A 25,336-nucleotide genomic window follows, 5' to 3' on the forward strand; every position below is an offset into this window, starting at 1 on the left:
TGTTCCTACTGGCTACCTTTCAGGGGCAGAGGCAGGCTCACACACAGGGCTCCACCCTGATTGGTGGAAGGGCAGGGCTGAGTGCAGGGATTGGTGGAGCTGGGGTTCCTGGCTGTGTAGGTCCAAGGCAGGCGAGAGATGCACCTTATAGACTAACTAAAGATGTATAGAGAACAGGAGAACCCAGACATCTGGACCCCAAGCCTCCTGTCCCCATGGTTCCACCCCAGAAGCAGTCGCATTTCAATTCCAAGGTTATCTCTGCCTCCCCAAAAACATGCATTCTGGCCCCAAAATGCTTTATAGAAACATAAATGTCACCTCCCCCAAGAGCTAACTTCAACCAAGGCTACTTAACTCTCTGATAGGTCTCCTATCCCTGTCCTAACCCAGCCAGACCCTGCTTAGCTTTACAAACACAAACAACAAAACAACAGCCCAGCCCCGGGGGGGGGGGGGTAAAGGCTGGGGTACTACTCGCCCAAGTTGACCCCAGATCAGCTCCAGCCCGTCCCAGAGTGTAGAGGGAGGATAACGTAAGGCCGCAGGTGCCAGCTGGGGGTGCAATTCTCATTGTTGCATAGGCCTAATCAGGTCATTTTGCCACTGTGTGCCTCAGATTGCCGTCCCAGTGCAGGAGGGAGTGAACCTGGGGACAGCGATGCCTCCTCAAACTTGCTTCCTGGTCACCTTAATGTTCCTAAGATCAAGCACCCCCCGTATGGGCCACAGGTTGGGCACTGCTATGCCAAGAAATACGTAGTTGCTGGGCTCTCTTACCAGCGTCTTGTAGCAGGTCCTGCTCTGTACCAGGGTTGGAACAAGATGTGGGGGGTGGCTGGGAGCTGGGGTTCTCTCGCCAGCTCTAGGAGTGGGGGTAGACGCCCGGGTTCTGCCCTTGGTTCAGGGGAGTGAGCGAGGTGGGGGGGTAAGAGCAGGGGCCTAGGACCCAGACACCTGGGGTCTCTCTCAGCCCTGGGAGCGGGGTGGGGTCTGGGGAGTCAGAGCAGGGGCGGGCTGGGGGCCTAGGTTTTCACCCAACTCTGGGTGTCGCAGGGGGGCTGGGAGACCGGACACCCGAGTTCCACCATCTGTACCCCAAGAGGACGCCTCTCCTCTGCCTTTCACCATGCAGGTCTCCCTGCTGCTTTAATCCATAGTACAAAATGAACCCCCACAGCAGGGTCAGCCCCCAGGGGCAACTCACAGCCCCACCCAAATCCCTACTCCCCACGCTTGCCCCATTCCCGCCCCACAAAAAAGCCAGCACCTCACCCCCTCCTGAGGATCCTAGAGGGGTGGTAGCTGTATGGGGGGGGAGGGCTGGGCCTCAAGGGGTCTTGGTGTGGTCCATGTCCCGGCGCTTGCGCCACTGCAACAGCTTGAGCAGGCTGAGGCTGGCCTTGAAGAGCCGGTCATGCTGGAAGATGAGGCGCTGGAAGGCAGCAAGGGGCAAGTGCCCACTGGTGTCTGCATGCTTCAGCGTGGCCAGCGGTGCATACAGGCTGTTGGTCTGGGACCGGAACGGCGGCGACTCCGACGTGATCACCCGAGCCGTGTGCTGGAGGGGAAGGAGCAGGGAGCAGGGCCTGAAACCGACTGAGGCTCCAGACACACAGACCTCCCCCATGGCTGGATCCTGAACCCCCAAGTGTTGGGGAAAGAGATCAGTGGGTCTGAGACTGCCCTAACCCTGAGCATGCCCCACCCTCCCCAGGCCAGATCCTGCACCTCCAAAGTACAGGCAGGGAGTGGAGTCAGTGGGTCTGAGACTGAGCAAGACCCCGGACACACGCTTCTATGGCTGAATCCTGAATCCCTGAAGTGCCATGGTGGGGGTGGGGTCTGGGTCTGATGCTGACCAGGGCTGTGGGCACCCGCACCTATAGCTGAATCTTGAACCCCAAAAGGCCAGGGGTGCAGGGTAGAGACTGACCAGGGCTAAGGACACACAGACCCATGCTCTTGCCAGACCCTGAACCCCCAAAGTTGGGGGGGGGGGAAATCCAGTGGGTCTGAAACTGACCAGAGCTGCAGACATACCCCCAAGGCTGGATTGGGGCAGGATCTGAGACTGACCAGGGCTGAGGACACACGGAGCTCTCCCCTGGCGGGATCCTAAATCCTCAACATGCTAGGGAGGTGGGGGGGGTCAGGGTCTGAAACCAACTAGGGCTGCGGACACATTCCCCCATCTGAACCCCCAAAGTGCTGAGGGAGGAGCAAAGTCAATGGGTCTCAGATTGACCAGGGTCCCCGACACCCCCAATGGCCAGACCCCACCTCCTGCCAGACCCTGAACCCCCAAAGTGCTGGGGGAGGGGGGAAGTCAGTGAAACTGAGGGGGCTGAGGGGGATCTAGTGGGCTGTTACAAACTAGCCAGGGGGCACCAGCAGGCATTGGGGGAGTCCCTGTTCCCCCGAGCACCACCAGGAGTGACTAGAAATAACGGTCACAAGCTGGCAGAGGGTAGATTCAGACTAGACATCAGAAGGCGCTACTGCACTGTCAGGGCAGATAGGATCTGGAACCAACTTCCAAGAGAAGTGGTGCTGGCTCCTACCTTGGGGGTCTTTAAGACAAGGCTTGACAATCACCTTGCTGGGATCATTTGACCCCAGTACTCTTTCCTGCCATGGCAGGGGGTTGGACTCGATCTGCTCAGGTCCCTTCTGACCCTACTAACTAAGAAACTCTCTCCACGCCCCACAGACAAGCACCCATAGCCGAACCCACCCCCATAACTCCCCAAATCAGGGGGAGCGGGTCAGCAGGTTTGAACCTAACAAGGACCCTAGACCCCCCACAGTCAGCCCTTGAACCCGAAAACACTGGGGGGGGGGGCAGAATCCAAGTGATACTAACAAGGGCCCTGGACATGCCCCCCCACCAAAATCTTGCAGCAGGGCATGTTCCAGGAAGCTGCTGCAAGAAGCCCCAGCTCCAGGCACCCTTGGGGGTAGATTTAGGGCCTATCCTGCTTGGGGAGACCTAGGTGATGGCCCTGCCCTCTCCCCCCATGATGGGGGGGGGGTGGTCACAGCAAAGACTGCCCCCACCTTTTAGGGTGGAGGGTGCCAAGTCATGCCCAGTCTGGGTGGGCACCCAGCACCCCACAGAATGGAGGATTTGTGGGCAAGGGGATTTCCTACCTCGGCCACCTCTGCCGGTGACTGGGCCAGGGCAGCAAAAACCTCCCGAGAGTAGGGCAGGTAGAAGCCCTGGAAGAGTTCCCGCGTCTCAGGGTCCAGGCCGGACAAGTCCAGGGCAGCTGCCTCCTCATACAACTTCCGCTCAAACTCTGTGGCCACCGGCCCTGGCTCAATCAGGCTGATGCTGGGAAGCGGGCAGGGGGACAGATGTGGGTTAGATGTGGGGCAGCCAGGAATGCCCCCAGAGCCTCCACCTGGTGGGCTATGACCTGGGAACCCCCTGACCTCCCTGGGTCATTGTGTGGCCCTCTAGCCCCCCTCACATAGTCAATGACATGACCCGTCACCCTGTAGCCTGCTATATGAGACCCCCTCCAGCTCACGGTGTGGCCCCCAAAACTAGAGAAGCAGGATTCCTCCAAACCCCCCCAGTGTGGGCCCCAGACCACTACCCCTGGCCCCCCTGGCACATCCCATGTGGCCTTCCCCCCTGCCCTACAGACATGGCCATACTGGTGCCTCAGTCCACCCCCATTACTGGTCCCAGTTGCAGCCACCTCTGGGGCTCCCACACCCAAACTGACCACCTGCCCCCCTTCCTGCCCCCATCATGCCCAGGCTGGGGACTATTCCCCCCGCCCCCCGCCGCCACTACTCACTGCACCCCAAATTTCAGGGCTTGCAAGGCCAGGCTCTCACAGAACCCCTCGACCGCAAACTTGGAGGCGCAGTAGAGGTCATTGAAGAGGAGGCCTGGGGGGAGGGAAGGATGGGGGGGAATCAGTGGGGGGAGGCATGCCCACATGCCCCCCAACCCCATTGCCCCCAGAACCCAGGCATCCAGCCCCCAGCCACCATGGCTCCAACCCAGAAGCAGTCGCCCCCTCTTCCCAGGGGAACCCCCTGCCACCTGGACAGCAACCCCCCCGGCTGATTACATAACCCCACTTCAGCCTCCCCCACCCCATACGACTTACCTGCCCCCACAGTGCTCCCCGGCCCATGACATGGGGCCCCGACACTCCCCTCTGTGACCCATTATGATCCCACCTAGCCTCCATCCAGGGCTTATTATGTGGCTCCCAGGCTCACCCTGGGGCCATTCCACAGGACCCCCATGGCCCACTCTGGGGCACCCCCATACACCCACCTTAGCCCCCTCCATGATGCATTCTGTCCCCCCAGCCCCTCCCAGCGTCTCCCAGCCCTGCAGCAACCCCCTGCCCTTTTGACTCTCCAGTCTGCCCCATGACCCCTCTCAGCCCCCATGACCCTCCCAGCTGCCCCCATGACCCACCCCATAGGCTCTCCCCTGCCCCACCCCATGAAGCCCCTACCCCCCATAACCCACCTGTCTCCCCCAGCCTATTGTGTCCTTGTGACACACCCTGCAGCCTCTCTAATGGCTGTCTGCAGGTCCTCTCTAGCCCATAGCCCCCCTGCCCCTCCATGACCCACTGCATGCTCCCCACCCCAACCTGTGCCCTCTATGGGCCCCAGTGCCCCTGCCACTCCCACCTTGCAGGCCTAGCACACTGCTCATGACGACGACGTGGCCACTGCGCCGGCGCTTCATGTCAGGCAGCACCTGGTGCACGAGTCGCAGCAGCCCCAAAACATTGGTGTCCAGCAGACGCCTCGCAGCCTCCACACTCTGCAGCTCCAGTGGCCCCACCAGCCCCCGCCCTGCATTGCTCACTGTAGGAGGAGGGGGGCTGTGAGCTGCAAAGTGCCCCCCACACACCTCTTGGGGCTCCTGCATCTCCCAGCCCCACCCACCATGGACCACCTGACCACCAGCTCCAGGGGCGAGCCAAAGGGAATATGGGTGGAGCCTAAGCGGGTGGGATCCAGATGAGTGGAGTCTAAATGCCTGGGTGTGGGGGGCAGGCCTAAGTGGGTAGGAAGATCCTACTTGAGTGGGATCTAGATGGGCGGAGTCTAAGTGGGCATGTTGGGAGGGTGGAGTCTAAGTGGGGATTCTGGGTGGGTGGAGCCTGAGTGGTAGGCTCTAGATGGGATGGAGCCTAAATGAGTAGGGTCTGGGGGGGCAGAGCCTAAGCCTGTGGGTCTAAGTGGAGTCTGAGTGGGTGGGACATAAGGGAATGGGGGGACTAAGGGGGTGGAGCCCAAAGTGAGTTAGTCCGGGTGGGCAGAGCCTATAGTGGGTTTGATGGAAGTAGGTGGAGCCTAAATGGCTGGGTCTGGGTCTAAGGAAGTGGGAAGTGGGACACTGGGCAGAGTCCAAGGAAGTGGGACACCCCTGTCCTCCTTGGCAGATCCCTGGGCCCTGCCTACTGGGGAGGGCAGCCCCTCACCTAGCACATCCACGCGCCGCTGGGGCATGGCCTCCACACAGCGCCGCACCGACTCCTCACAGTCCACGTCCAGCTGGCGGATCTCCAACGTGTGGCCCAGCGCCGTCCCTGCCCGTGTCTCCAGCTCCCCACGCCGGCCCAGGTCCCGCATAGTGGCAACAACTGGGGGAGAGACGGGTGGGGATCTCTGGGTTAGCGGGGGCTGCGTGTGGCAGGGCACTTCAGGTGTCTGCCACTATAAGGAGTCAGGCAAACTGTAGAGCCACCAGCAGGTGGGGTCAGGCTGATCAGGAGGACCATATGACTGCAGGGAGACTGCCTGCCTGGAAGACGGTTGGGCTGAGATGGCATAAACAGACCGTGTGCGCTTGTACATGTGACAAAACTGCCCTTTTTAGTGGTTTAATTACCCCTATAGCAGTTTAATTGCATCACATTACATGCGTGGCAACACGCTGCAATGTAGATGACTTTGTTACAAAGACCAGGGCCCCCCACAGCTCACAGCCCACTGGCAGGTCGCCCCCCAGCTGCAGACAGGCTCCGCCTAGGAAAATAAAAAAGGATCGGTCCCCTCGCCATAACAATGATGGAAGCCCCTAAACTGAAACACTGGGTTTTTAAAAGTCACAATTTAAAACCCACTGTTTCAGTTTAGGGGCAGTAAACCCCCATCATGTGTACAAGCGACCCGTGAGAGCAAGATGGAAGGAACAGCACTGCCCAGCCTGAAGACTGCAGCTCCGTCTGAAACAACTGGAGGAACTATGGGGATGCGGAAGGGTCCTAGGGACCCAGTGTGGGGGTCCACCGCCCTGAAAGGGGCTGAGGGAGCATCTGGTGAGAGACCATTGGAGCCCCCAGAGAAAGAGGGTTGAGTATGTTGAGGCCTGGAGAAGCCAAACCAGCCTAGGGGTAAGAGGGCTGAGTGGGAAGCTAGGCCAGACCTGGGAGAAAGAGGCCGAGCGCTCAGAGGCCAGACAACATCTGGGAGAGTAAGGGCCAAAATGGGAAGAGGACTGAATGACTGAGTTGCAGAGAGGCCAGGTCTGCCCAGAGGAAGGAGTGGAGCATGCAAGAGACCAAGGGAGAGTGCCGAGCAATCCAGAGCGCGGGGCAGCGCACACCAGAGGCGCAGTGAGAGGCCAGACCAGTCGTGGGGAGAAGGACCAGAGAGTGACCAGGTGGGCCCAGAAAGATGGCCTGAGCAGCTGAGATCAAGCTCCAGGCCAGGGGAAGACAGACAGAGGGCCTGGCATAATCTTGGGAAGGGTTTGAACTCTGTAGTGAGAAAGCAAGACGCATGAGGGTGGACCCATGGAAGGGCCCAACCGCCAGCAGACTGACTCCAGGGACCTTGACTGGCCCATGTTGGGGCCAGGGCCCAGGAGGGACCAAAAGGTGAACCTCAAGAGGTGGCCAGAGCTGCAGAGGGCCTGGCACCTTGGCTGGCCTGATAGTGGGGCCAGGGCCTCGGAGAGGCCAAAAGCATCTGCAGGTGGAGACCACGGCTGAGAGGTAGGGGTCAGGGGAAGCACAACTCAGATGACAATGGATGACTGTGACATCTAAGGAGGAGGGCTCAAGGATGAGGGGTCCACATGCAAGTAGGGCCAGAGGTAGAGATGCAAGATGGGGCCACAGGGCCACCAGCCCAGGGGAGATGCAGAACCTCTAAGGGGGGCCCAGGGAAGAAGATGGGAAGATCAGGTAGGCCGAAGGTCTGCACAGAGAAACCACAGCTGTGAGTTAGGGATCAGGGCAAGTACAGCTCAGCTGACGATGACTGATTAGCCATCTGAGGGGTTGAGAGGCCTGAGAGTGGGGTTGAGAGGCTGAGTAGATAGAGTGCAACCAGACACGAACAGGATGCCATCTGCGAGGCACTGGACAGTGTAGGGTAGGCATGGAGCCATGTGATTGGCCCCGAAGGCCAGGGCCACAAGTCAAGGGTCATCCCAGTAAAATCAGGGCAGCCTCCCACAACTTATATATCAGTTAACATCAAGGCAAGGTGGGACAGTGTGGGACAGACTGTCCCCTAGAACAGGGTGGCATAGAATTTTTTTTGTGGGTGCCCTGGTAGTGCCCTGTTACACTGGGCTCCACCCCAGAGTTGGCTGCATCTCACTGCTGGATGAAGGATCTCTGGGTTAACAGCAGCTGGCTTGCACCCCAGAAGTGGCCACATCTCAGTGCTGGGAGAAGCACTCCCATCCTCTCACCTCGAAATCTCCTCAGCTCATCTCTGGCCAGGTGGATGGCCAGGGCCAGCCCAATCCCTGAGGAGCAGCCGGTGATCAGCACGTTCCTGCAGGACATCCTTCCTTCCCTGCCTGAGTGGGCGAGAGCAGAGGTCAGAGGTCAGGCAGTGAAACTGAGGAGGAGGAACTGATCAACCTACAGGCTTCAGGGCACTGGCTGGGGGCAGTCAGGAAGAAAAGTCCTCATTTTTCCTGAGGGGTTGGAGAGAAGGGGGTTAGAGACAGGATGGGGATAGTATCAGGTCCCCCAGTCACCGACTGGGAGCCAGGTGTGCCAAGGGTTGCAGACAGATGGGGCCCAATACAGGCTCTCGATCTGCTGCTCTGCTTTCTGCTCCCTCCTCTATCCATGCTCATTCTACTCCCTTCCCTGTGCTCCCTGCCCCATCAGCTGCTCTGCTTTCTGCCCTCAGCCCTGAGACCCAAGCCCCAACTGCTGCTCTGCTTCCTGCCCCCTCCCCCTATGCCCTGGTACGGCCATCCCTGCTCTACTCACCACTGACTGCAGTCTCTGGAAGGGATGTGCAGCTGGGGTTCAACCCAGCTGGGCTGAGATGCAGCAGCTGTGTCCCAGGACCTAAAAAATGGGCCAATCAGGGGTGACCCCCCCGAAAGCAAGCCAAGGGACAAGAAAGAGGAATCACTGCCCCCCCATCCAGTTGTGGTGGGGGCAGGAGACAAAGGCCATATGGGCTCTGACCCATCTAATCCCTCCCACAGCTGCTCCTTGTCGGATCCCATCAGCTGATCTGTTTGACAAGCCACCAGCAGGAACTGGAGTGGGGGAAACGGTCAGTTTGGGTTACATGGTAATTAATGACCTCCCAGCTCCTCTTTATTAACAACTCCTTCCCCTCCCTGCTTCTGAACCTAAACCCCATGCACAGACGCCTAGTAAATGCCCCCTGGCGCCCTTGGGCCTGAAGGTTTTCCTCAGGCCAAAGCAGAGGGCAGAGAATTTTAACTGCACCCATTTTATGGATGGAAAAACTGAAGCCCAAAGCAAAGCAGCTCTCCGACTGCAGGACTCCTGGGTCCTAATTCTGAGCTTTGGGTGAGGATGGAAAGAAGCTATGACTCCTAGGTTCTTTATTGAGCCACATCACTTGGAAGGAGTATCTCTTGCTGACAGGAGCTGGGTACGAGGGAGAGTTGGGATCCGAGGCAGAGTCCCAATCTGCCCCCAGTCTTTGTCAGGTCTCTGTGCAGCCCCTTTCCACCAGAATACCCCTCTCAGTTCCTCCTACAGGGCAGTTTATTCCCTGCTGCCTCTTGCGTACTCAGGAAACACTTCTTTCCTGTTAAAGCAGGGAGGCAGGGGAATCAACACCCAGGGAGCTGTGGACTCTCCATCACCGGAGGGATTCAAGGAGAAGTTGGACAGACACTGGTCAGGGATGATCTAGGTGTAGCGGTGCCTGTGTTCTGCTATAGGGATTTCCCAGGCTTCTGGGCTTTGCTGGTTGCCCCCTCCCCTCACTTTCTGCTTCAGGTGTGGGGAGCATGGGGGGTTGGCGGCAGCCCAGGCTGGGGATGGTGACAGGGCTGTGCCAATTTTCCTACTGGGACCCAACCCCAGAGGGTCCTGGCTAGAGGGTCTTACCCCTCGCTCTGGCCGAGACCAATGCCATATTGGGGTCAGAAAGGAATCTCCGCCCCTGGTTGGACTGGTCCAGACTGGTTGGGGGGGAGAGGCGGGGTTCCTTCCTCTGTAGCCGGGGCATGGCCTCTGCCTGGGACATATCTTTACACCATTTACAGCAGCAGGATGTGGGCCACTGTGGTCCCCCTGATTTCCGTGGCAGGTTTGGGCGTGATGTCTGGCCCTGTGTCCGAGCTGACAGTAGCATTAGGAGGAGGTTAGACGATGGATTAGTCTGAGATGGTTTGGATAGGGCTGATCCTGCCTCAGGCAGGGGGTTGGACTCGATGTGACCTCTCAAGGTCTTATCCAGCCTGTCTCATAGATTTCATAGACATTAGGGCTGGAAGGGACCTCGGGAGATCATCGAGTCCAGCCCCCTGCCCAAAGGGCAGGAAGTCAGCTGGGGTCATAGGATCCCAGCAAGATAAGCATCCAATTTACTCTTGAAGGTGTTCAATATAGGTGCTTGAACCACCTCTGATGGCAGGCTGTTCCAGCCCCTGGGGGCTCGGACAGCAAAGAAATTCTTCCTTATGTCCAGCCTGAAACGGTCTTGCAGGAGTTTGTGACCGTTCGACCTCGTCATCCCTTGGGTCGCTCTGGTGAACAGACGTTCCCCCAGATCCTGGTGGTCACCCCTGATAAACTTCTAGGTGGCCATCAGATCACCCCTGAGCCTACGCTTTTCCAGGCTAAAGAGTCCCATGGCTCTCAGCCTGTCATCGTAAGATCTGTTTTCCTGACCCCTGATCATGCACGTGGCTCTCCTCTGGACTCTCTCAAGCTTCTCCACATCCTTTTTGAATTGTGGAGCCCAAAACTGGACGCAGTACTCCAGCTGCAGCCTCACCAAGGCCGAGTACAAGGGGAGAATGACGTCCTGGGATTTGCTCGAGAAGCATCTATGGATGCAAGCCAGCGTTTTGGTCGCTTTACTAGCCACGGCATCACATCTATGATTCTATGATCTTTTTATCCCTTGTGGGGTCCTTTTAGCATACAATCCTACATATCCCATTAGAATCCTTTGATTCCTTAGGGGATCTTTTTATCTGAAGGTCTTACAGGCCTCTTTAGGATCCCTGTATCCCTTCTGAGATCCTTTTAGCCTGGGATCTTATAGACCCATATAGAACCCTTGTATCCTTCTGGGATCATTTTATCCTGGGACCCTACACACCTCTTCAGGATCATTTGATCCCTTTTGGGATCCTTTTATCCTACAGACCCCATTAAGATCCTTGTATCCCTTTTGGAATCCTTTTTAGCCTGGGGTCCAACTGATCCTTTTAGAATCCTTTGATCCCTTTTGGGATCCTTTTAGCCTGGGATCCTACAAACTCACTGTCCTACTGAAGACTCTGAAGTAACACTTTGCCCGGCAGACCATCAAGGTGAGTTTGAATGAATTTGAAGTGAGAGCTGACAAACAATGCCTTGCCTTGAAAAGCTTGTCTGCCTCTATCCCAGTGACCAGATTGTTGCCAACAAAGGGATCCTCCTAAGAAATCCCATCCCTCTCCAATTAATTGCCAGCCAAGATGACAAAGACCCCTCCAGCCTGTAAATCAAAACCCAGGACCATTAGATGAAGCTGGTTGTCTGGTTCTTAAACAGTCACCTCCTGGGTTTAACCAAGTGTCATGGGGGCTTCATGGAGAATCTGATCTGGGATTTGGGAGGAAGGAGTGAAAGCAAAGGGCTGGGATTATTCAGGAGGAGGCAGCAGAGCCTAAGAAATGGTGAGAGTCACAGCATCCTAGAGAAGTCAGGCTGGAAGGGACGTCCAGAGGTCATCTAGTGACTTACCCCCGCCTGTGGCAGGATCAGCCCTGTCCAAACCATCCCAAACAAATCATAAAATCATGGAAATTAGGGCTGGAAGGGACCTCTGGAGGTCACCCAATACAAACCCCTGTTCCAAGCAGGACCATCCTCAGCTATCTCATCCCAGCCAAGGCTTGGGTTTTCAAAATCTCCAAAGACAGAGATTTCACCACTTCTCCAGGTAGCCTGTTCCAGTACTTCCCTACCCTCCTAGGGAAAGAGTTTTTGCTGACATTTCACCTAAACTTCCCTGGCTGCAACTGGAGCCCATTGCTCCTCACCCTCTTATCTATCACCACTGAGAACAGTCTCGCTCCATCCTCTTGGTGCCCACCCTTCGGGGAGTTGAAGGCTGCTATTAAACCCTGCTCTCAGTCTACTCTTCTCCAGAAAAAATGAACCCAGTTCTCTCAGCCTCTCCTCATCAGTCCTGCTCCTTTCAAACCAGTCTTGTTGCCCTCCCCTGGGCTCTCTTCAATTTGGCCAAATCCTTTCTGGAGAGAGGGGACAGTACTCCAGATGTGGCCTCACCAGTGCTGAATACGGGGGAAGAATCACTTGCCTTGGAAAAAAGAAGCTGTTATCTAAATTTTACATAAAAGGACCATCAGCCCTGGCATGACACCAAGCATCACACTCAAACCTGCTACACGGAAAGCAGGGGAGCCATGGCAGCCAACATCCTGAGGCTGTAAAAGGGTGCTGCTCAAGAGATCCCAGGCAGAGGCCATGCCACCGCTACAGAGGAAGGCACCCCCCCACGGTCCATACTGATCTGACCAGGGGAGAACACTCCTTCTTGACCTGCAGCGTGGCTTCTGTCTGAGTCTGAGCAGAGGGGCAAGACCCTACAGCCAGGCCCCTGCCCCCCAGGTTGAGTCCCTGCAGGAGCACTGGCATGACGCAGTCATCATCCCCAGCCTCGGCTGCAGCCACCACCCAAAGCCTCTGAATGAGGCTTAAAACCCCCTGACACACTGTAGTAGAAGGGCTCAGTGTAATGCCACTGGGAAGGGGTCCAAGCTTCTGTATTCACAGACTCACAGAGAAGCAGGGCTGGCAGGGACCGCAAGAGGTCATGTTTAGTCCAACTGCCTGCCTGAGACAGGATCAGCCTTGTCCAAACCATCCCAGGCAAATCCATTGTCCAACCTCTCCACAAAACTACCCTCCACCGTCCCATAGCACCAGACACTGCACTTGAACTTGCCACAGATAAAGCAGGGGGAACTCAGCAGCTTCTGCAAAACACTGTTAATACACAGTCCAGAGATCCGAAGTGGAGGCCATACTCCCTTTACAGAGAAAGGCAGCCCCCCTCCACCCCACATCCATGCCAATCTGATGTGGGGGAGAATTCCTTTGTGACCCCAAATCTGGCATCCATCTGAGCGTGAGCAGAGAGGTGAAACCCTCTAGCCAGGACCCTCCCAGGCTGAGACCCAGCACTGACACAATCAAGTCACCATCCCCACCCTGGATTGCAGCCAGCCCACACCCCATGCCAATGAGGGAGGCTTAACACCTGCCCCCCCCACCCCCAGCAAGCAGGGGGGCAAGCAGCAAAACCCAGAAGCCTGGGACATCCCCACAGTAGACTCAGGGGGCTAGAAAGCAGGGAAGCAACAGGCAATGGGGGACACAAGAGGAGGAAAGAGGGATCCAGTTGGATCTGGAGGCCAGAGAGGATGCTTTGTTTGTGAGGGCAGGGTTGCCAACTCTGTTTGAATCTGTTCTGGGAGGTTTCATCACATGCACATTACTACTACAATTTAACAACCCTGTAAAAACCTGACAGCTGTATAAATCAGATTCAACATTTCACATTTATTTTAATGGATGCCCTATCATTTGTCTCCGGGTGACTCTCAGCATTTCCTGGGGATTTCTCTCTAATTCCTGGAGGCTCCAGGGCAATCCTGGATTGGCAACCCTACCTGAAGGGGGGTCCGTGGAGAGGGAAATAGGGGGAGGGCTGGGAACCGGCTGGGGGGGGTGAGATGCTTCCACCCCCCCCGGATGCATCAGCCCCGGGCTTGCCCCCAGGACCGCCAGGTCCTGTCGCGCCCCCAGCAGCCAAGGGAGAGGTTGATGGCCCGGCCCGGCCCCACCGCACCCAGCGCCAGGCTCGCGGCCCGGTGCCTGCCCTGCCCTGCCCTGCCCTGCCCTACCTGCCCGGCCGGCCGGCTGGATGCAGGGAGGGGCCCGGCCCCGCTTTGCAGCGCCGGCTCCACCCGCCAGCCCGGGGCAGGCCGGGGCTCGTAGTCCCCGCGCCGCCGCCGCCGCCCCCTCCGGGCTGGAGCCGCCCCGGGGCGGAGCCGCGTGCTGCTGCCGGGTTTGCTCCTGCCCCCGCCTCCTGGCCTCTCGTTAGCATATTGTGCATAATATAGTCAGATATAGGTGCATATATTTGCATAATATGGCCCGATACCCGGGTGTGTTTGCATAATATACTCAAGTAGATCTATTCAAATGAGCTCAGCCCTCCCCAGCTCAGGAGCTGCCTCTAGCAGGCCGTAGGGATGTTGCTACCGGCTTTGCTCCTGCTTCTATTCACTGGCCTTTGCCTATTTTTGCATAATATATTCAACTATTCCCATGTATTTGCATAATATAGTGGAGTAGATCTATTGAAATGAGCTCATCTTTCCACCCACCCCAGCTCATAAGGCCACAGGGGTGTTGCTACTGCGTTTGCCCCTGCTTCCATCCCCTCTTCCCTTTGTATATATGTGCATAATAAATTTAACTATTTGTCTATTTGCACAATGTATTTGAGCAGATTTATTAAAATGAGAGATCTCCTCACCTGCCCCAGCTCATAAGAGTTTGCTGCAGCAGGCCACGGGGGAACCTGCCCCAGAAGGGATAAGCCTGGCACACTCCGAGCTAAAAATGCCTCTTCAGCCCATCAAACCCCACTTTAAGTGTCACATCCCATTGGCCTAGCTGCGACCAGCATGGGGCCCTGTCCTCAGCCTGGTGCCAATGCAGCCCGAAGGCAGGGCTAATGGTGGGGCCAGGCCCCAGCTGGATGGGAGTGCCAAGTAGAGCAGCCTAAAGGTGGGTCTGAGTTGCGCGCAGCTCCACGCTGCCCCTTGAGAAGACCTGGATTGATGCCTGCGGGAAACAAATCGACTACCCTTCTTCAGCTGGAGTTTGGGTGCTCTCAGGCCACAAGTCTCCTGATCAGGGGCTGGAAGGCTCGGGACACCTGGGTTCCCCGCTTCAGGAGCGGGCTAGTGGCCACAGAGGGACACTCCCGGATTCCCGCGGAGGGGTAACGATGAGATCTGCAGCCCTGGGATGCCTGGCTTCTTCTGGCTGCCTCTTCACTACAGAGGAGCAGGGCCCGGGCTAGACGGCCGGTTCCAGCAGCTGTTTTCCACCACGCCTGCCCTTGGAGGGGATCGGAGAGATCTTGGCAGGACATGGACCAGGGAAGGCAGTGGGGCCAGGATCCTTACGGTCTGGTGCCAGGAGTGATCTCGGGAGCACTGAGGTAGTCACACCCCACTTTGCTTTCTGCTCCACCCAGACTTTAAACCCTACTGCCCAGGATTGGCAGCAGCTCATATTCCAGGCAGTTATATTTGATTTGGTTTGATCTCAGCTGAATAACCTATATTTTGTTGTCCAAATCTGAATGAGAGACATGCATTGAACTCTAATGGCTACAGGACTAATCAAACACTATCTTTGAACTAGTTTTGCCCGATTCCTTGGGTCTTTTTAAACTGAATATATAAACTAGAAAATCAGCACACATTTCAATACAGTTATATTTGATCTGGTTTGATCTCAACTGAATAATCTATATTTTGTTTTCCAAATCTGAATGAGAGACATACGCTGAACTCTAATGGCTTTGTGGGTAATGACAAGTTACATTTGCACTTGTAGGCAGATTAACACACGGACCAGCTGGGCCTGGGCCCAGGGACCCCTGCCTTAGCACAAACAAAACTGGTGTCTGAACCAGGCTGGGAGTACACGATGCGGCAGGCCATGGCTGCCAGACACTTTTTGCCGAGTGCTGCTGCAGCTGGACTGAGCTGTGGTGGAGCGAGGGGCCACCTCCCAAGCTCGATCTGCACTGTGTGCACCCAGTGAGCAGCAGCTCTGTACCCCCAGAGTCGGCTCCAGCACAGACCTACGGACAGAGCCCATGGCTGTGGGGCAGGGCACAGGTTATGGGGGGGACCCTGGGCCATGGGGGGGAGGGGGATCAGGCCCAGGGCCCCAATGAATCTTAATCCACCTGTTTGAGCTATTTTTGCCTAGTTTCTGGTTGTCTTTCTAAATTGAATATATAAGATGGCAAATCAGAGCACATTTCAATGCAGTTGTATTTGGTAGGGTTGGATTTTAAATAAAATAATCTAGCTCTAGGCTCCTGGCTATGAGTAAAACAGCTAGTTTCTCGAACTGAAGAAAAATGGGTAGTGTTTATATGGGCTGATGCACTGTGCCACCTGCCTGCGCACTTCAAAATCCTAGATCAGCCCATGGCTGGTTCTACCTAAGATAATCCCCCCAAAAGGCTCATATTTTGGGTTCAAATCTGGGGACAGGGAAAATAATCCAAATCCTCCCAGATAGAGAAATCCGAGAGCTGATTTCCCATCTGCCCCAGGTAAACAATGAAGCAATCATGGGGCCCTTCCAACTGGCATGAAATTAGATGTCCTGGCAGGGGGCTTCTCTATGTACTTTCCATGTCAACAGCGGACTGGAATTTCCCTCCCTGCTCCGTGGAGGTGAGGTGCGGGAGCTGCCGGCACAGAAAGTCCCGGGGAGAGAGAGCACTGGGAGTTGCCAGGCACAGAGAGACCAAACAAAAGGCCTCTTCTGTACTCAGAGAGGAGGAGGTAGAGGCTGAAGCAAAGGGGCCAGCTGCCAGGACTCCTGGGTTCTCTTTCCAGCAGGGAGGGTTGGGTGTGGGGGCAGTGAGGAGGGAGGACTCCTCGGTGGGTGTTGGAAATGAGTCAGGAATCCAGGATTTTTTTTTCCTGCCCTCTGCCCTGAGCTGTTTTATTTGTTTTCCCTGGACGGCACTTGGGACATGCGTTAAATCCAGTGGTTCCCCTCTGGGGATGAAGCAGATGACCGAGTGCGACTGCTCCAGCAGGGGCAAACACTGGCTGAGACGCATCCAAAGACTTCCTGGAGTCCAGCCTGCTCCTCAGTCCTTTCCGCTTCCTCAGTAAGACATCATTTATTCATTCACGTACCACACCTGCCTTCTCCCCTCTCCCCAACCCGCAAAAAAATTAGCTGTCAATTATTAGAGGTGTGAAAAGCAATGCTGACCACGTCAGATAAGAGTTTCTTCATTTTGCCTTCCCTAAACCAGGCATGTGTTGTGGGGAGGGTATGCTATGTGGGTAAATATGGTAATTAACGGGTACAGTAAGCACATTCATGTCACCCCCTAGTGTCCAATTCTCTGGATTGCAATAGCATGCTCAGTTTGGGGTGTTGTGGCTTTAAACCATGATAAGTGAACACACAATGAGCTCTGTGCCACATGATCCCCACTCGCTGAGCAAATGTAAAGCTTGTGTAAACCTAGCATGGATACCACACTTTCTTGCATACCATACACCCCCAAAATAAGACACACACCTTAAATGTAAAACAAACAATAAGATTTTTCCAGAGTTAGGGCCACATTCAGTAAGGATAGGGGGCCTTATCCTCAGCTCATTCCCACCCCCTTGTTTGAGCACAAGTTGTAGTTTTTAACCATTTTGCAGCTGAATGCTCAGCAGCTCAGCCAAAAGCTGAAACCCTACCTGCTGCTGAAGCCTGGACTCCATGGTAGCTCTAGGGATAAAAACAGTCTATGAAGCTGTGAAATAGGAAGAGGGAAACCAGGTGCAGTTAGCAGACAGCAGCCTTGCTAAAGAAAAGTTTTTTGGATTAGTAGAGCATGAACACCATTAAAAAAGGAGAGAGGGTGGTTCACACCTGTGGAGTGAAGAGCAGTGATCAGAAATCCAATAGCATCTCATGATGCATGAAGTCCCTTGACACCCTCAGCATTATTTGAATAGAAATGCCACTGCTATTCTGGGCAGAAAATCCTTTCCCCCTCATATAACATGGAGTCCAATTCTGGAATGCTAATTGTTTGGGAAAAAGGAGCATGTGGTATGCTAGTAAATATGGTACAGTTGTCTTGAATGCAGAAACATCCACAGGAAGGTGAGACAAAATGCATTGTATTACCATATCTTCTTGCATAAAGTATGTCCCAGAATATACTATACACCTTGTTTTTTGAAAGGCAGAATGAAGAAGTAAAGATTTCTCCAGAGTTATGGCAACATAGAGCAAGGACAGAATCTCATCTTCGGCACGCTCCCCACCCCCAATCCTGCTTAACTAAAACTGAAACCCTAACTGCTGCTGCAACTCAGCCTCCATGGGTGGATCAGGAAATTACAAAAAGACCCAACAAGGGTCCCCGGGGCTGTGAAATAGGAGGAGAGAAACAAGGAGCAGCTAGCAAATAGCAACATTGCTGGAAGAAAGTTCTATTAGTTAAACACAAAGACTGTTAAAAAGGAAAAACAATAGGTAACACCTCTGAAGTAAAGAACAATGAGCCCTGAAGACAACTGACTTCCCCAGCTTGCTGAATAGCAATGCAGTAGCTGCTACCCAGGAATCAAAGCAGAAGGCAGAGAAATCAGCTTTGCCACTTCATACATGCATCTCGATAGGGGGTGGCTGATACTGGTGTTAGAAATGGAGTATTGTTAGAAATGCACAGCTTGCATCTTGCACCTGATAAGAAAGAAACACTGTCAAGGACTTTTTTCCTTGGCCAGCCTTGCCACAGCTCTTCTTATACTAAATCACAGACTCTCCCCCAGCTTCTCCCTAGCCTTTCTCATACAGATTACAGAAGCTGGAATTCAACTGACTGTCTCTTTGAAAGGGGGGGGGGTTTAAACTCTTGGTGACCTATAGTATTCTCTGAGCATGCTTGATTAGCTGATGCATATTTACTTCTCCGCCCTGCATACTTAAGTAGTTAATTATAATGTACATGCGATGGATGTAGTGATGTAACCACATATATAATGAGCTGTAAGAGTTCCTGTTTCTGCACACGTGCCCAGGAGGAAAAAGATAAATACAGCCTACAAAAATTCCTTGGTGGATTCAGAGTAATCTGAGTCTTTGACTCTGCTCTGACCCTATTTGCAAATACACCTTTTGTGCCATCTGATGTATGTGTGTCTGTGATTTTAGTGGCCTCCAAGAAACGGACCGCAATTTTTTGCAACGCTGGGGGGAGGAAAGCTTGTGTTGTATGCAAAGAAATATGGTATCACGCAACCTAAGGAATCTAGCAAGTGCCACTCCACCTGCTCCACCAGGCCTGGAAAGAACCTGCTGTGGCATTAAGCAAGCAGACATGCAAATGACAGGCATGCAAATAAACCTAGCAGAGAAGCCACTTGGTATTTCCTTATTGACTTTGGTTCCTTGGGCACTGAGGCCCTGAGGCAAGGGGGTTGGGGTGGGGAGCTGCATTTCATGGAGAAGGGGGCTTCCCCTAGCTTGTCCCTGCTATGTTGTGGATGCAGCCTGTGAGCTCCTTATCAGGCCAAGGTTGCTGCCTGACAGTGCATGACCTGGGCTGTCTGTTGGAGGCCAAGCTAATCCAGGTCCAGCTTCATGGTAATTCCTGTGCCACTGCCAGGAAGGTCCCTTGGGGAGGGAAGAAGTGAAGTTAACTCTTTCACTCCTATGATGTCAGGCCTGCTCTGGTGCCAGGAAGTGGCCTGCAGGGCTGGGCTGGCCCTTATGTGCCTGGAAGATTGAGGTGGTGAACTGTGTCATGGATGTACAGCACCGAACATGACCTGGCTGCAAGACTAGGGAGGACAGGGGTTGTAAGGGCTAAGCTGTACCTGGGATAGAGTGTTGGGCTTTGCTGTGGCAAGAATGGGCTCTTATTGTGTGTGTGGGTACATGTGTCTATGGGAGTATAAGTGTGTGTGTGCGTACGTGCATACATATATGTGCACAGTTTCATAGTTGTCAGGGGCTGGAAGGGACCTTATAGATCATCGGTTCCAGCCCCCTGCACTTGGGCAAGAAAGACTGTTGGGGTCTAATGACCCCAGCAAGGTAGGTGTCAACATGGTTTTTGACAATCGCCAGGGTGGGTGACTGTACCACCTCTGGGGGGAGTCTGTTCCAGACCCTTGGCACTCAACTTGTAAGGAAGTTTTTCCTTATATCTATCCTGAAGTGATCCTCAGTCAGCTTCTACCCATTATTTCTTACCTTCCTTTGGGGGCTTGAACAGATGCTCCCTCGGGCCCTGCTGTATGCCCTTAATATACTTATAAGTTGCCACCAAGAATAATTTCATGTGCCTCATTTCCAGGGCCCACAACCCAGGCTTAAACTTACAACCTTCCCAGGTGCAGCACTCAAGGGTCTGAGCCACAAAGCAAGTCCAGCTCCTGCCCCTTGAAATTCCTCCCAGTCAGCAGAAACCCATTTCCCAGGGCTGGAATCCACCCCCAGCCTTGAACTCACAACCTTTTGCCTACAAGCTCAGCCATGCAAACCCCTAAGGGAGAAGCCAAGATACACACCTAGAGGAATAAGTAATATCAAGATAAGCTGACCTATTCTGCAATCTTTGCATTCGAAGACATTTTTTTTTTTTTAAAGTCAAGCAATATGTGAGCATTTTTGTTAAGAGGTATACACAGTGCTCATGCTGGAGCACCTGCACTGGCTGGGAATTAAACCCATGTCTCTTATATAGCAAGCAGGAATGCTACCATTGAACCACCAATGCTTGCCAAAGCTTCTATGCACATGAGTATGTACATGCACAAATACCCATACATGTATTTGCATATATATATGCATAGAGATGTGTGTGTACATGTGTGTCTGCACAGGTATGGATGTGAGTGCAGGTGTGTATGTACATGTGTGCATGTGCACATGCATATATGTGCATGCGTGTGTGGATACATGTGTGTATACTTGTGTCTGTGCGTGGGTGCATGTGCATTATGTGCAATATTCATTAGCTACTACTACTAATGAATAGTCATTTAGCTTGGCCACCAAATCTATTTGACTACTACTACTATGACTACGAACAACTCTCCATTAGATGGGATGCAACACCAATTTGCCTCCTGCTACTAATGAACACTCATTAGCTGGTGTGCAGAATTTGGTCTACCCTTTCTTTTGAATATTCATCAGCCTGGGTGCAAAAGTCTGATAATAGTGGAATTTCTACTAATGGCAACTAACTGACTTGCAAATAACAGAGGAGACAACCATGTATGTATAAGCCTGTTCTCCCCAGCAGGGCTAGAACCTGTACTTCTATAAAGTGCACCTAATCCCCAAGCTATAGCATCTCACCCAGAGCCCTCTCCCACCCAGAGGGAGCATTGTAATGTCAGAGAAAAGCCCCAGTGATACAATAGGTCCTTCTATTTTAGCCTGGTCCCACCCCACTAAAGAAACCTCACTCCCACATCATCCCACCCCTATGGACATCACTCCACAATGAAGGTGAGGCCCTTGCTGTGCCAGTTACTGAACAAATGCTTGGAGAACCAGAGGTTGGGGCCATGGAGTCACTAGCCCAGAAGCAGACAGCAGGAAAGCAGCTTGGCAGTGTTATAGGGTAGCCACTAGCCAACCCTCCAGGATTGCCCTGCAGTATTCTGGAATTAGATATAAATCTCCAGGAGATGCTGAGAGTCACCTGGGAGAGAACTGAGATGGCATTCATTAAAATAAATGTTAAATATTGAATCCAATTTATACAATAGTCCAGTGAGTTTTTAAAATGTAATAGCAATGTGCATTTGATGTCCTGATGTAAAGTCTACACACCATAATCTGTAACTGATACACCAAGCATGTGGGCATGTTCACATTGTGCATCACCAGCACGTTGCCATTCCAGACACCTCCAGAAATAGATCCAAACAGAGTTGGCAACCCCTACAGCGTTAACAGGGTGATCTGGCCCTTTAAGAAGGGGCAGCTGGGCCTGATAAGGGAGCCCAGCTGTGGGGTATTTAACTTGCCAGGGAATGCCCTTTAATTAGCTCCCAGAAGAGCAAGCCAGTGAGTGAGAAAACAGCTTGTTGCCAAGAAAAGAAGTGGAAGGCTAAGGCAAAACAGGATCTTGGTTTGTTTTAATTGCTTTGTTAGCTGCTGAAGCTTATTTGGTAGAAAATGACCTGCCTGGGGAACTACCATACTTTCTGGTCTACCACCCACCCCCAAATGAAACAGGCAACTTGTTTTTTGTGAAGTGGAACATAGGGAAAAAAGACTTATTCAGAAGTTGTATGTAGTGGTGGGATGTGGAGTAAGCCCTCCTGGGAACACAGAGTGTCCAGAGTGGGGTCCAGAAAGTGTGGCATCAGGGAGTTCCTCATGCCAACGGCCTTGCCCAGATTGCCTCCTGGGATGCCATGCTTCCTGGATGCTCTGTGTTTCCAGGAGGACTCACTGACCTTTCCAAGGGCAGTAGCAAAACAGTTCTTTCCTGCAAACAAAGTTCCTGTAAATAAAGTATTTCCACACCACAAGCCTCACAAAGATCCTACCAGTAGCCACAGGTGCTGAGTACATGGAGGCCTGAAGGCCCCGGCCCCCCTTGGAAAGAGGGCAGGGTGACCACTAGTCCCTAACAGGGCAGAACCAGGACAGTCCCTAAAAGAGAATTCCAAATCCTGGTCCCAGGCTGACTCTGGTGCAGCATCTGTCCTGGAGTCCCAGTATCATGCACAAATCTGGGTTTTCTGTTCACCTCAGAAAAACAGGGGAAATGGTACGTTTCCCCTTGGAGGCTGGCAGAGCTCTAGCCTGTACGGGAGCCCTGCACCGACCGCACTGTCATGGTAAGGCGCCCCCTGCCCACCAAGCAGCAGCGAGACTGGCAACACTGATGGCAGCGGTGCAGAGTTGTGCCCCTTGCTGATGCCAAGTCAGCAAGAGGCACCTCACCATGGCGGCATGGGGCTCCCAGGGGGAGAGCAGCAAGGCAGGGAGCCCCGAGTCTACAGCGAGCACCCCCCATCTACTCCGTGGGCTCTGCTCATCTCTGCTCCAAAGGGGGAGCAGGAAGGAATCTTCTTAGCCCCGCCCCAGCAAAAATAAAAGTTGGCGCCTATCCCAGTAGCTCATTGGCCAATTCAGGCAGAAGCTGCAGTGCTGAGCTAATAGCTACGGTTATGGCTGTGAGAGAGTTAACACAGGACTTGGCAGCTGTGTGGCATGTACCATGCCTCCCAATTTTTGTTTGGTTTTTTCTCAGTGAAGAAAACAGCTCCCCCATTTAAAATGCACACCCCAATTTTTTTGAGGGAAAGATACGTTATATGTAAGGAAATATGGAAACAGCAGAGCTAACCAGCCTGCAAAAGGCAGCAGAATGAAAGACCCAGTTATACCAAAGCCACCATGCAGCTCATTGGCAGAGCCTAGAATGGGACCCCATCTCCTGGCACCAACTCAGGGCCCTCACCCACTGCCCCTGCCCCCAACCGAGGTTTGGCAAAAGCTGCTCTCACTGTATTTCTTGCATAGAATGTGCACTCCAGTTTCCACCAGCCAATTTTGGGGAGGAGTGGGAGGTGCATGGTGTATATGAGAAAATATGGTATCAGGATGTACACAGCTCGGTGGCAGAGCCCAGAATAGGGCCCTATTTCCTGGTGCCAGCTCAACACCCTCATCTAGTGCCCCTAATTAAAGGGCAGACGCTGCTCTCACTGTATTTCTTGCACTGGGGGGCATGCTGCATAGTAACAAAATGTGTTTACCTACCTTTAGTAAACAGCTTAGTGGCAGAACCCAGAACAGGGCCCCATTTCCTGGTGCCAACTGTTCTTACTGCATTTCTGGCATAGAATGTGTGCATGATGATTTCCAACCACTGTTTTTTGATGAAAAAGTGCATAGACCTTCATTATCATAGAGGAGTAAGGCTGGAAGGGACTACCTGCCTTTAGTAAAGAGCTCAGTGACAGAGCCCAAAATAGGGCCCCATCTCTTGGTGCCAGCTCAGCACCCTCATCCATTGCCCCTCCTTGGCCAGTAAGTGATAGAAACTGTTCTTTCCATATTTCTTGCATAGAATGTACATTCTAATTTCCAGCAGCCTTTTTGGAGGGAAAAATGTGTATTTACAAGAACATACAATGTGTGGGGGTGTATCTACATGTGCAATTAAGGTGCAGCAATAAACTCTGGAGCACTTTGAGCTGAAGTAAACTACTCCAGGGTGCAGCATCTACACATACACCTGGGACAACAGCAATTTGAGCTGGGACAGAGTGGGCCTGGGCTGGCAGTGGGCATGTAGGGGTTAGCCCTGGGCTCCACATGGCAGCGGTGGGTAGCAGAGGGCTGGCCTGAGCCAGGGGGTCTGGCCTCTAGCTGGCTGGGCTGACCATGTGCAATTTAAACCCTAGTCACCGCATCCACGTGCTCATTGCCTTTATTGACTCCACTGTAAGATAGTAGTGTCCCCAACAGTACTATCTTATGGTGGAGTTAATTAATTTACTGCCCTCTAATACTGGCACATGTGTATATGGTGACACTTTGCTGTGGAGCTAATTAGTCTACTCAGCAGTAAAACACATGTGTAGATGCACCCTGTGTGTGTACACATGAAAATTAAGTATCTAGGTGTTTTTACCCAGCTTTAGTAAATGGCTTAGTGGCAAAACCCAGAATAGAGTCCCAGCTGCTTTTACTGCATTTCTTGCTGTAAATGTGCACTCCAATTTCCAGGAGCTGTTGGGAAGGAGAGCACGTTGTATATGAAAAGTACAGTACCAAGGTGTTGTTACCTGCCCTTGGTCAAAAGCTCAGTGGCACAGCCTAGAAGGGGGCCCCATCTCCTGGTGCCAGCTCAGTGCCCTTGCCCACCCCACCTCCTAGGCCTGGCTCTCACTGCTCCCCTCCTGCCAGGCCTGGTGAAATAATTGCCATCTAGAGATTGATGGCCCCTGCTGTGACAGCGAGCTTAGTTTTAAGCAAACATGTTGCAACTAGATGTCTTTGGTTATTGTCCAGACTCCCCTCCCATATAAATACCACTGCTTGCAACACAAACCGCTTATGGGAAGTCAACTGATAACCTGCTTCCCCACATTAACCATCTGCTGGCTAGGAGCTCCTAGCACCCTGTGAAGCCTCCTTGATAGACTTTTACCTGCAGGCATCTGACCAGATGGTCAGCTTGAATTGGTTCACCCTGAAAGTGCAGGGCAGGCAACAGAAGGCAGAGCAGCACGTGGGGCAGGGAGCACAGGGCAGGGAGTAGAAAGCAGAGTAGCACACGGGGCAGGGAAAACAGGGCAGGGAGCAGAAAGCAGAGCAGCAGGAAGCAGAAAGCACCATGCTTTCTGTCCCCAACCCTGAGCTCCCTTGCCCCATGCTTTCTGCTCCCTTCCCCATCTGCCCTGCTTTCTGCTCCAAAACAATGGAGCAATGGTAGGCATGGATACTGGGATCCACATGATTACAAAGGAGCCTTGCTTCATCTTAAACACACCAAGGGAATCTGGGCCAGTGCCTGCCAGGGGAATAGATCTCTGTGTCACACGTGACTTCAAAGACACCCATCATTAGGTGCTTAATTATCATGTTGCTTTATCCGATCCAGTATTTCCACTAGGAGATATGGAACCCACACCCCACCCAGAGCAGAAGATAGGAGCCAAGAGCAATGAATTTCTGCTCCCTCCCCTGCTGTAACCCACTTGCTCTCCTACAGAAAAGCATGCAGCAGGAGTCCTGGATCTGTAACCCCCTGACATGAAGTGTGGGATCCATCAGATCCCAGCCCCTCTGATTGGCTGGCTAATGCCATAGGGAATACAGACAACAGCCAGAGAGAGCCCCAGGGCCTGACATTCAACCCTCTCCTCCCCCCATAGAAAAGACAAATCGACTGTTGTTTTATTCTGCAGAAAAACACCTTAGTTCCTTCCAGATGAAGGATCTGGTCCCCACCCATTACTGATTAACTAATCAGCTGATTGCACAAAAGTTTAGCTTGCAGGGAGCCTATAGTATAAATAGCCGGAGCAAAG

General features: G+C 53.4%; 1 protein-coding gene across 2 annotated transcripts; it reads right to left on the reverse strand.

The window, feature by feature from the left end:
* Positions 1-1,094: 1,094 nt before the first annotated feature.
* On the reverse strand, positions 1,095-13,527 carry LOC149858673 (retinol dehydrogenase 8-like). Of its 2 annotated transcripts, XM_090060979.1 has the most exons (8): positions 13,379-13,512; positions 8,232-8,312; positions 7,697-7,807; positions 5,472-5,633; positions 4,672-4,851; positions 3,813-3,906; positions 3,154-3,337; positions 1,095-1,561 (listed from the first exon to the last, which is right to left on the reverse strand). In XM_090060979.1, the coding sequence occupies exons 3-8, from the start codon at positions 7,791-7,793 to the stop codon at positions 1,331-1,333; spliced, it is 948 nt and encodes a 315-aa protein (XP_089917105.1). In that variant the 5' UTR covers positions 7,794-7,807; positions 8,232-8,312; positions 13,379-13,512; the 3' UTR covers positions 1,095-1,330. The 2 variants fall into 2 exon arrangements, with proteins under 2 accessions (XP_089917105.1, XP_089917106.1); XM_090060980.1 differs by lacking the exon at positions 8,232-8,312 and having other exon boundaries at positions 13,379-13,527.
* Positions 13,528-25,336: the final 11,809 nt, after the last annotated feature.

This window comes from Crocodylus siamensis, chromosome 8 (assembly GCF_052110815.1).
Source record: "Crocodylus siamensis isolate JL-2025a chromosome 8, ASM5211081v1, whole genome shotgun sequence".
NCBI classification, from domain to species: domain Eukaryota; kingdom Metazoa; phylum Chordata; order Crocodylia; family Crocodylidae; genus Crocodylus; species Crocodylus siamensis.

Excerpts from the sequence above, each read along its gene's own strand:
- LOC149858673 (XM_090060980.1), bottom strand. The coding sequence starts at position 7,793 with ATGTCCTGCAGGAACGTGCTGATCACCGGCTGCTCCTCAGGGATTGGG. Across the intron at positions 4,852-5,471 it reads GCGGCGCGTGGATGTGCTAG|TGAGCAATGCAGGGCGGGGG; the intron begins GTGAGGGGCTGC and ends CTCCTCCTACAG. Across the intron at positions 3,907-4,671 it reads CAGTGTGCTAGGCCTGCAAG|GCCTCCTCTTCAATGACCTC; the intron begins GTGGGAGTGGCA and ends CCCTCCCCCCAG.